Source organism: Phalacrocorax carbo, chromosome 3 (assembly GCF_963921805.1).
Source record: "Phalacrocorax carbo chromosome 3, bPhaCar2.1, whole genome shotgun sequence".
In the NCBI taxonomy this organism is placed as follows: Eukaryota; Metazoa; Chordata; class Aves; order Suliformes; family Phalacrocoracidae; genus Phalacrocorax; species Phalacrocorax carbo.
In genome coordinates this window covers 62072771-62084197 of record NC_087515.1, presented here as the reverse complement: position 1 = coordinate 62084197, position 11427 = coordinate 62072771, and the positions used below count along the sequence as shown (strand labels likewise).

General features: G+C 44.4%; 1 protein-coding gene across 3 annotated transcripts in view; it reads left to right on the top strand.

Annotated features, from left to right (window-relative positions):
• The first annotated feature begins 250 nt into the window (after positions 1-250).
• Positions 251-11427, top strand: part of EZR (ezrin) — a 37020-nt gene continuing 25843 nt past the window's right edge. The window contains exon 1 of one of the 3 annotated variants that reach the window (XM_064447112.1): positions 251-269. Coding sequence is in view for 1 of the 3 variants with exons in the window: in XM_064447111.1 (XP_064303181.1) it covers positions 1334-1345 (12 nt within the window). In the remaining 2 variants the exon portion in view is untranslated. Of the gene's footprint in view, positions 270-797; positions 822-890; positions 1346-11427 lie in introns of those variants that run through there. The other 2 variants (XM_064447113.1, XM_064447111.1) reach the window with 2 other exon arrangements.

Here is an 11427-nt window from a genome sequence, read left to right as displayed (position 1 = left end):
TGCAGGCAGCAGCTTGGGTATAGGCTGTGCGATTTCCTTAACCTTACAGCTCAACTACATGCCATTACCGGCACAGCCGACGAGCCATGTCCTGCAGGCTGTTTCCCATGATTATATAAATACAACATGCTCCTGTGACCAGCCAAGCGAGATGCTGTGGGAGGCCAGCAGCTCCTTGCAGAGCTGGCAGACGCTTTATCTGCAGGAGTGTGTTCACAGATGAGGAGGCAGAAGGAACAAGGAGCAGAGACATCTTTGCATGCCTACAAGTAAGGCTACTTGGATGATCTTTTTTTGCTCCTGACGAAAGATCAGGGCCCACTGAAGTACACTCTTTTGCTTTCTAGTCTCTGAGCTTAGATGGATTGTCAAACTTTTCTCTCTTGCTGCCATTGCTGAAAGCATGCCGTAACACACAAAGAAGTCCTGTGTTTTCTTAAGTAATCATACCTCCCAACTTTGGACTTCCAAGAAACATAGCGACTATTACAGACTAGCAATAGAACGGCAGGAGTGCCAGTGCCCACCGTTACGAGGAACAGTAACTCGCTCCCCGTGCCCGGGGACTCGGCGAGCCCAGGCACAGCAGCCCTCTCTCAGACTCCCCTCCCTCCCTTCCCCCCCTAAGCCGGACACCTTCCCCCAGCCACCCGCGCCGTTGCGGCGGGCCGCACCGGTCGGTGACTCCCCGCTGGGCGCCGCGGGGCCCCCGGCGGCAGCGGCAGGTGCGGGCGTGGCAGCAAAGCTCAGCCCGGCCGCCATGTTGCGGCGGGCGGGGCGCGGCGCTGGGGGTGAGGGTCTCGGATGGAGGCGGGTCTCAGGTAGGGAGCACAGAGAAGAGGCGAGGCGAGGCGGCCCTGCGGCGGCTCGGCTGCGCTCGGTGGCTCGCCGGGGTGGCGCCGCCCTCGCTCCACCAGCACCTGTTGCCGCGACGGTTCGCAGGCGGCCCCGCCCGTCTCTCACCGCGCAGAGGGGCGGGAGGCTCCGCACCCGGCTCCCTCCTGCACCCCGGGGCGGGGGGACCGGCCGAGTGAGGCCGGCGGGGGTGGCCCGGCGGAGGGTGCCTAGCGGCTGGGCGAGGCTGGTGCCACGCTCGAAAAGCGCCGGGAGGAGGGGCGGGTAATGGCCGGCGGTCGTGAGTCACTGCCGCGGCCCCACCTGCGTACTTAACCGCCGCCGGGCGGCCGGCGCCCCACTCGTGGGCTGTGCTGCCGCTGTGGCCGGGAGCGTCTCCTCCTTCCTCCTCCTCCTCACAGGGCGCTCGGCTCAGACGGGGTAGCCGTTGCATGAACGTTTGTCTTGGGAGTAGGAGAAGCACCAGTAGCGCCTCAAAATGCCGAAGCCGGTAAGTGGGGTGCAGGGGAAGGCGCTCCCTGGGGCCGCACCGGGGCCCACTCGCGCCGGCGCTGAGGGGCTGCCCGAGCCCCGGCTCCTGGTGGGGTGGTCACCTCCCGGCGCCGCGCCGTGGAGGGGCTGAGCCGGAGTTCTCGCCGCGGCCCGACCCCCTGTGCCGGGACGGGGCTTTGCGCTTTGGACACCCGCGGAGGTTCTCCGTGGAACGAGAAGGGAGCGCTCCAGAAACAAATAACTGGCTACTTTGAGCAGGAGGAATAGCGAGAGTGCCTCGGGTGGGCTGGGGGCGCCTCGGGGCCTCCCCACCGCCGCGGGGAGAGGAGGAAAGGAGCCTGGGGAGCTGCGCTCGGGAGAGATGAAGCGGCGCGTTACCCCGCTGTTCGCAGTGCTCCGCCGCTGGAAGCGTGCAGACCTCCCGAGCGACCCCCAGCAGACGAGATTTGATGACACTCCCACGTCACGAGAGATGGCAAAACTGTACTGCCTTCCATTTAGTATTTGCATGGTCTGTGTATTTATCTACAGTTCGTGTATTCCTCTGTAAACATAGGAGAAACTTCCCGTGTCGTGCCCCCAGCCGCCCCCCCCCCCCCCGCCTTTGCGATCTAAAAACTAAATGCTAGGGACTCTTCGTGCAGGTCATTATGAAAAACCTGTTTCTTCTCTTTGCATTTTTTATTGTTTTTAATTGAACAAACTTGGCTGTCTTTTTCATCCCTCCTTTTTTTTTCTTGACACCCCTCCCGCCGATTTTCTACAGGGTTATTTTTACTTGTTTTGTTTTAAAATCTGCTCTTCTGCTAGTTAGAAACAACAATTCCCTTGAGGGACTAACTGCCTAATGCAAAGCTTTGAGCAGTCATTGGAGCAGATGCACTTTTGAACTCTGAAGAGCATAATCAGAGCAGATTCTTGTTGCTATCTATTTTCAGTACAGGCAATATTTCTTAAAATGAAGTGTAGTGAAGGACTTATGTTAGTATTAGCTACACTGTGTGAAAATGGAGTAAACAAGCTTATCTTCATGGTAATAAGCAACTGATGTTGTACCACCATAACATTAAACATCTTTTTTTTTTTCCTTCTCCAAAAAAAAGATTACTTATGTTGCAGTTTCTGTAAATCTAACCAAAAAGATGTGCTTGATCCTTTTAACACCTGCTAAATCTTCAGTCTCCCTGGTTGTATTTCATCAGTAGGAGGTGACATATTACTTCATATTAAAAAATGTATACCGAAAGGACCCTTCTGCAAGTGGGAGAGAAAATACAGAATTTACAAAGCATGGATATAAAAGGTTGTGTATGAACAATCTCTCTCTGCCTTATTAGCCATTTTCTAATTATGGAGTGCTTTCTTGAAATATCCTGCTCAGAATAATCTGCAGTCCTGGTTTAGGACTAAATCATGCTGGAAGCCATCGATAGGTATGGAAAAACTCCTTAATATCTTTTTTTAAAAAAAAATTACAGCTGTGTTAATCCTTTTTTACCTGGCATTGCTATGCTCGTATTCCCTCATAAAAGGTGATTTTTCGTTTGTTTGTTGGCTGACTAGCCAGTGAATAACAAAGGTGGATGGTGTAAACCACCTTCCACTGGGGAAGGACAGTTGCACTCTGATGATTTCAGAGGCATGACCTACTGGCAGGGGTATATGGACAAGACTCTGTGTCAATAGTTTGTACAATGTAAGCACTTTTTTAAACTTGCAGTTCAGTAAGGCTAACTGCCACCTTGCTTTAAACAGAAGAGGAGTTTTGCAGAGTTTATTCTACTGAAACCCACTGTTTGGTCTGATTGCTTCAGACTGAGTCTGGACTTGGATCCTTGCCAACCCAGCTCATTTGGTCTTAATACAGCTAAATAGGATTCCTGTCAGTTTGCAGGGAGCAGGGGGAGAGGCAGAACTAGGCAGAACTGTGCTCAGGATGAACACTACAGCAGCCTTTGGCATGTGTGAGGAACAATAGCATAAACTCTGGGGACACACAGGGAAGCAGTTTTAGTTTCTGGTGGGTATTTGACATGGGTACTAAATATTTATTACCTGTGCTTGTTTGTGTGTGTCTTGTCTGCTTGGCATAAGTACATATGATGTTGCTTGGCAGACTTCATGCTGTTGTGGGTTAAGTTTGACAAACTGGTCCTCAGTTGTCATCTTACCTTCACTTGTAAACAAAAGCAGAATTTTGGCACTGCCCCCCCGCCCCCTCCAAAACCCACTAAGTTAAACCTTTATAGGAATCTTCTGTTTTAACAAAAATATGCAAGCACACACAAAGCTCACAGATAGTGTTTGGAATTTGTTCTTTAACAATAAAAAAATAGTAAGTCCGTTAATGCTAGAATGTTAGTGATTTTGAATTGTAGTTGAGTACCAAAGTGAAGTGCTAGAAAGCAAACTGTATTCCATATTCTGTGGTAACATTTGCTAACAATTAGTTGGATCTGATGCATGTCTACGGTGCTTAAAATAAATTTTAGCAACAGTCTGGAAAATAATTCTGAAATAAATATATTTGTTAATATAGGCAAGTGTTAATTTATAACACAGACATTCTGCCATGTGTAACAGTTACAAAGTAACAAAATCTCTCTGAGGTAAGCTATAAATATATAACTTCTTGTACCCGGTGCATAAGGGTTTATGGCTGGGAGTTTATCAACAGTTCAGGTACATAATTTCCATCTAGTCTGTAGAGGGGTTCATTAGGTTTTGCAGGTGGTAAATTATTTTGTAGGAAAATCCAAGAGACGTCATCTTGTCCAAATCTTGCTGTGTTATCTGAAAGCAAGTGAAATTCTAAATAAACTTATTTGCTCAGCCTTGCATATCTCCATTACTGGAGTGTCTGTGTGTTCTCTGCGTTTTTCCTAGATGCACATTACTAGTTTTTCTTTTTGACTCATTGAATGGATGGTGTTTTACCTGAATTATATCCTTGTGCAAAACAAACCAATCTAATAAATTGTGGCTGGAACAGCATGGCTGTGGGCTAATGAACATTGCTTACAGAAGGAGAAGGAAACATGATCTCGTTTCTACAGACCTGTTAATTTGATCTGCCCTACCAGCATTCTCTGTTACTTTATCGAAGGTGGATTTTTTTTGTTTTGGGGAGAAAGCTTAAATCTTCACAACAAATGAAGTCAGCCTTTTCTTAGAGCATTTGATGTAGTGTCACACAAGAACTTCTAATACTTGTGTGCGTGTATATAAAACTGTGTAAAGAGGATGGCAGTAAATGCAGTCTAACTGCTTCTGGTGCTAAAGAGAAAATACAAGTGAATAATATCAAGCAGCACCATTTTTTATTACCTTTACTAATAGCCTGTGGTCTGAAAGCTGAGCATACTAATGAAATCTGCTAATGCTGTGCTGTTGTGGGGGAGGTATTATTGATGCAGATGGCTGCCATGTAAAGGGGTTTGAAGGATTGGGGCAATAAGGTCCTGTTGCAATAGTTAAACTTGGGGCTGAGGGAAGAATATCCCTCACTATGTATGATAGAAGCATATGGATTAAGCAGCAGTAAGATGACTGTCTTGCTGTCCATATTGCCTGCAATGCATAGGGTTTCTCTAACAGAAAGCATTAGTAGAAAGTGCTAGTGAGACCTTTCCTTGAATAGAGGTTGCACTTATCTGTGTCCAGAAGAGACAAATTCAAAGCAGAACCTAGAGAAGGGTTTTGGGATGACTAGAGGCAGAAAGCCACCCCATGTTAAGGGAGTGCCTGGCTAGTTTAGCCTGGTAGAATTAAACAAGTAACCTCTTCATTCACCTGTATAAAATGTAAGGGGTTTAAGTGCCAAAGGGGAGGAAGAACTGCTTTTACCAGAACTTGTGGTTTAAAAAAAAATTCTCAACCTGAGAGCAGTTAAGTGTGTGTGGTGGTTTTTTTGTGGGTGGGGTTCTCCCCCACCACCTTGTTGGTCTTATTAGGAGGCTATTCCAATCCCTAACATGCCTTAAAATAAAGTTTGAGAAGGACACAATTTAATGCTGCTGCCTGTAGGAGTGAGGAACTGGAACTGATGACTCAAAAGGTTTTTCCCAGCCCTGTGTTGTTAATAATCTGCTAGTGTGTGCTAAGCATTAAGTGGTTAGACAAGTCCTCTATACCTGTGTGGTGCTGAATATACATGAATTCTCCAAGAAGAACTGGAAAACAGCATGCAAATCTTCTGCCAAACCTTTAGCTGTCTGTGAACAGACTATGGCATTAAAATTCGACAAGTTTATGATTAGCCAGACCAAAGAGATACAAATGTAGTGACAGGAATTTATTCTAAATACAAATAACAATTATTATTTAATAACTATTAATTTATAATTAAATTAGATAATAAAAATGGTTTCCAGATCTACCCAATGTATTCTTGACTGTATATCTCCTAACTACACATAGCAGTTTTATCTTAGAGTTCTTCACAGCAGATTGCTGTAACTGGACTGAAATAAAAATATTTTTTCATATCCTTAAGTGCTCATAATTAGTTAAAATACTCTTAGCTTATGGGTAGCTATAGATTTAGTCAGGAGTAAAATCTTATCCTTTCCTTGTAAGCACCAATTCCAGTACATCAGGTGGTACGGTGTACTTGATACCAGGAGGTGTATACTGTGGTGCAAAATGGAAATGTAAGGATGCTTTCATTTGCCAAATGTGAGGGCTCCTGCTCATAGCTGCAAAAGAAAGGTGGAGGTTTCTATTAATAGTAAATTTTGGGAGTTGTTCACAGATGACTAAAGTTATAAGAGAATGAGCTCACAGTTGTGCCAAAAACCTGAATTACTCCATGAGCTGAGTAAACATTTCTGAGGGCAGTTTGTTCTGGGATGTTCGCTGCTGCAGAGAAATCAAGGGTGTTAACTGTTATGCTAGTCACTACTTAAAGAATTTCTTAGCCTTCTTAAAGGGCAGAGGAGGGGAGATAAGCCTTCCTGTTCTTCTCCCTTCCCCCGCCCACATGAATGTCTTCCTCTGTCCATGAAAAAAAAAAAGCAGCTGCAGTATGTCAGGACTTTTTGAGAATAAGACTTCTTGATGACCAGTGAAGATTCCCGTGTCAGTGTTGTTCTTGTTTGGCACTCTGTGTCCAAAGAGCTTTAGGCACGCTGTAAATCTCATAATCACTCAGTTGACCTTGAAGGAAGGCAATGCTGCCTAAGATCACTGCGCTGCATGCTGCGTTAAGTAATGTATTTTAGCTGTGTTGTGTGCTTACTTTGAAGCCTGGTTTCAGCATTAGATAACATGAGTTGAGAAGTACAGCTCTTTGCAGAAGCAACTGAAGTCTCTGGCTTTTACTGAGCAGTGTATGGGATCCTTTCCCCTAGGAAAGGGAGCAAATTGTTGATATGTTTGGCTGGAAACAAGGTGTAGCTCAGTGTAACAGCTAACCATATTGCCTCTATATTGCTCATCTGTTCAGATCCAGATTTTGTTTTTCTTTTTAGTTCTTTCTTCATAGTGGGGAAAAATCACCTGCCTTCGCTGCATCTGCTCTCATCTTTGAGAGGGCGTGAGTAGCAGCCATGTGCTCAGCTGGGACTGATGAGCACCTGGTACTATCAGCTGTCAATTAAAATAAAAATCCTGAGTCTAAGAATTAAAATGCAGGACTCTTATCTTCTAATTGAGTAAGGAAGAGAAACTGTTGCTTGGTGACCAAGGACTTGTATTTGGCTCCCTGCCATGTAGGCTCAATGGAAGAGGTGCTGGCACCCCTATACAAGGTTTGTAGCCTTCTGCTAGCTTTGAGAAGGGAGTATGGAATTGCCCTGTTTTGAGAGTTATTGTGCGCTTGCTCGTGAAAGTGGGAGGGAGAAGCTCTAGCTATTGTCTAATACATCACTGTCACCATCTCTTCCTCTCTTGATTTTGTACGAAAATGTCTGTGTTTGCTGTGGTTGTTCAGACCTCACTGTGGAATGTGTGTGAGAGGGGCTCCTCTGGGGATGCAAGTGGATGGACATCCAGTTGATGAATCTTGAGCAGGCTTATGAAATGGGTCTAGAGCTGCTCAGCTGTGCCAAGAGACCACTGTTCTGCAGATGTAGAGAGCAGATCTGTGCGCTGCCTGCTACCCGAAGAAGTAGAGATTAAAGAATCTCACATTTGTATCAAGGTGCCTGAATTTAGCCTGGACAGCCCAGCAGAGGACTTCAAAATCTGTACTGTAGGATCTGGGCTTAAGAGTTCTTTGTGGGAGCTAGAGTTATTCTTTAACACCTAGCTGAATACACTTTAATTGTGAAAGCTTAGCTTGCTTAACTTTTTGTCTTTGTAGAGATTAGTGATTATAAAAAGTTCCTGGTGCACAAAGTATAGGGTGTGAGTTGATTTGCATAATTGATACTCGGTGATCTCAGTGTGGGAGAGAATAGCTTTCCCCTTTAAGAACTGACACAGCTGTGTAGCCAAACTTTTGAAAGTTACCTTTTCTGCCCCCATTGTGCTCTGGATACACTTTGGGAATCACTGGTGCATGATTGTTTGCCATCACACATCTGTAGTGGAAGGCCTGTGAAGAGTTTCCTCTCAGAAGCCCTCAAGCTCGTTTGGGGTCAGGAAGGGGTATTTTGCGATCCTTCCAATCAATTTGCCTGTATGATCTCAAGAGCAATCTCTTTCTGCTTAGGTGACATTCCAGACTGGCAATGACCTACCTTTATCTGGGAGCAAATAGTACCTGTTGCATACTGTTTGAAGTACCTTATTGGGAAGTGTAAGCACTGCAGTGTAATGGATGTAGCCCAGGTTATCAAGCTATCAGAGGTGATCACATCACATATTCCCACTCATAAATTTCACAAATGCCATGCAGTATGTTCCACTGAAGTCCATGAAGTAAAATGATAAGAGCCTGATTATGGGACAGGTAAAACAGAAGGATGGCCTATCAAATCAATAAATCCCTCTTTGAGAAATGGTTTAATATCTAGGATGCAGAATGAACATACATCATTACTGGGCCTTGTGTGAGTTGTTACACCACTATTTCTTCTAAAGTAAATAGAGTTCATGTTCCTTCTGTGCTTTGACTTCTATAAGAACGTGGCTGGCATTGCTAGGTCAGGCAGGAAACCCCTGTAGTCCATATACTATTAGACTGATGTGCGCCAAAAGCTGATGCCTGATGAAGAGTATTTCAAAGATATGCACCATTGCTTTCCTCTGAGGTGTCCGAGGCTGAAAGTTCCTATATAATGAGTTACTGAACGGATTTCTGTGAACTTGTCTAGTCTCCCCTTGAAACCATTTTAACTCCAGCATCCACAGTAAGCTTTAACAAAAGCTGTCCTAGATAACCTTCACATTGTTTGGAAAGTTATCTACAAAACTCCTTGCTACAGCACTATTTGAAAAACTTTTTTCTTATTCATAATGTTGATGCTCTGTAGTTATTCTGTTGGTAGAGCAATGAATATGTGGTCCTTGTCCACCCGGTTCATGTAACTCATGAGTTTATATGCCTCAGTTAATTTTCTTCCAAACTGAGAAAGTCCCAACCAGCTTAGTTGATCCCTCCATGGAGGTTATTCCATGCTTTTGAACATCCTTCAGCTTCTTCCAGTTCACATCTGATGAAAATACTGCTTTTCATCCTGCAGTCTCTCTCTCTGGGAAGAGGATAGTTGTTGAGAACATTTCTCCAACAGTTGGTTCTTGGTCCCCTTAAACTCTCAGGGCATAATCCTGTAAGAGAGTAAGTCATAGACTCTCTGTGTGTTCACAAGGCCAATCCTGCTCAAGTATAATGTGCCGTTCTTCCACCTCAGAAGAAAAATCCTTGTACCTTGTGCTGGTACTGTTCATACAGGGTCTATCGAAAGTGCTGGGAGCTGTGTGCCGACAGGCTGTGTTGTTGCCAGGTGAGTATCTGTCAAACTTTTGACTCTTCGTAATGGCTCTGGGTTTTCCATGCACATTACTCTCTATAACATATGCCTCTGCATAAGCATTGGAATAAAAGGAACCAGTATTGGTGCTCAGGTTTGGGGGAAGCTCTGGGGCTATTATAGCTTTTATTTAGATTATTCATGCCTTCAGACCCTGGTCCTGTTATTTGCAACTTGGTACGGTGAAGTTCAGCTTTTGCATAAATTTTTGCGTGCCTGTTGTTCCCAAATGAAAAAGCCAAGGAATGGTACAAAGTGGTGTTTGTGTTCTGGATCAAGACTATAAAGTACTCAAGGTTTGGGGTTTTTTATTTTCCCTTGCAGGGATTGCGGAAGGATCATATTACTTCATGTAGCTGACTTGCATAAATATTAGAGATGCTAAATTGTTTTAAAGACTCTGAAATTATAATAAAACGTGAGATTTTAAACCTCTATATTATATGCACTTGGCCCATGCCGATGTTTCTGATGGAAGATCACAAAAGGTGGTCTGAATTATTCTGGACTCTGAGTGCCTTCTTGAGATAAAGCTTATTTGAGGATTGGTTGTGGGGCTTTTTTTAAACTTCATGTGTAAAGCCTTAGTCTCACATCTACATTACATTTAATTAGATGCAACAGCTGCCATGATAAAACAGTCTGCATATGAAGGAGTTTGATCCAGCGGCCTGTAGCCTACCTCTATATTTATCCTTTAGGTACAAAGGACCTATTGTTGCTGCAGTCAGTGTTCCTAACATCCATTGAGGGCAAATGGCTCATCCAAGCAGTGGTGCTGTGTTGAGACTGCTGTCACTGGCTGTGCGTTCCTTCTTTGAAGACCAGACTGCTGCTTGTACGCAGATATTTTGACAGTGCTAATAGACTATTCTACAGCATCAGTCTTTAAAGTGAATAAGCACAACCATAAACCCTCCTGCCGCTTCTTAGCCTTGTTTGTGTTCAGAATCAACCATTCCTGCAGCCCTCAGAGAAAGTAAAAGCAAGTGTTTCGCATGAAAAACATTGAGGCTCCCTAAGTGTACCGGGCTTTGTTTAAGGGCAATAGCCTGTGGCCTTTCAGGCTTAAATTGCATTGCTTTACGGCTTGTCAGAACCTAGGGCTGTCCCTAGGTAAGTTTTGATTTAAAAAAAATATGAATTTTAAAATTTTAAAAGGCCTCTGTCTCTCAGTTTTTCGACTTCTTCAGAACTTGAGACAGAACAATGTAGTTTGCTTTTTAGGAAAGAGTTGGGGGAAACTTTGTTGGGTGGAGAAAGATATCCTCCCCCCCTGCCCCAGGAAGAGCACTGGATTGGCTTCACTGTTTCTGAGCCAACCAGAGGTAGAGAATGCTGGAAGCCTGGCTGAGGTCTAGTCATTTGGGAACCCGGGCCATCAGAGATGCAGGGTCACACGTGCTTGCCAAACCTGCATGAAATCTTCATGATCTTTTGGTATGCAGAATGTTACTGCTTCACCTAAGATAAAGGACTGAATTAAAGCTATGGCTGCTTCTTAGCTTTTTGTGCAGATGCCTGCTATGCAGTTGTTATATGCTGAAAGAAGATATATCAGGCTTTGGTTAAGGAAACTGAGATAGGCATGTAATTTAGTATGGCATCTTCTTCTGCACAAATAAACTAAAAAAGTTTGAATTTATGTTCTAGGATTATCTTCATGATTAATTATAAGGAAGGTTTCATACTATCTCACAAAGAGTCAAGTGACCTGGCTGCAAAACCAAACTCAGTGGGTTGGCTTTCTTGTGTTCTGCTTGTGTGTGCTATTGGCGAGGGGAAAGTTTGTTCTGACAATTCAACCTGCTTTGCTAGAACTGGAATTTCTGGATGATTCCTCAGATCTGGGTATTCAAGGTTCTCCTGCCCATATGAGTGCGCGCACACGCACGCACGTGTGCACACACTACTTCATCCAAAAGAGTCTCTAGCTTTCAGATTTCACTTCAAAATTATTCTTGGCTTCCCCTCAAACTACTTTTCTCTCTTCAGAAAAACTTCCACAGAAGTTGTTATAAGGCTTTTTCACCTTACACAGAAGCAGCAAATACCTGGGCTCCTATTGCCTTGAGTAAACTGAAGAAATTTCAGTTAAATATAGCTGATATACTTATTGCTCCTAAAATGCTGAGGATTACTACCCAAAAATATGGTTGTATAA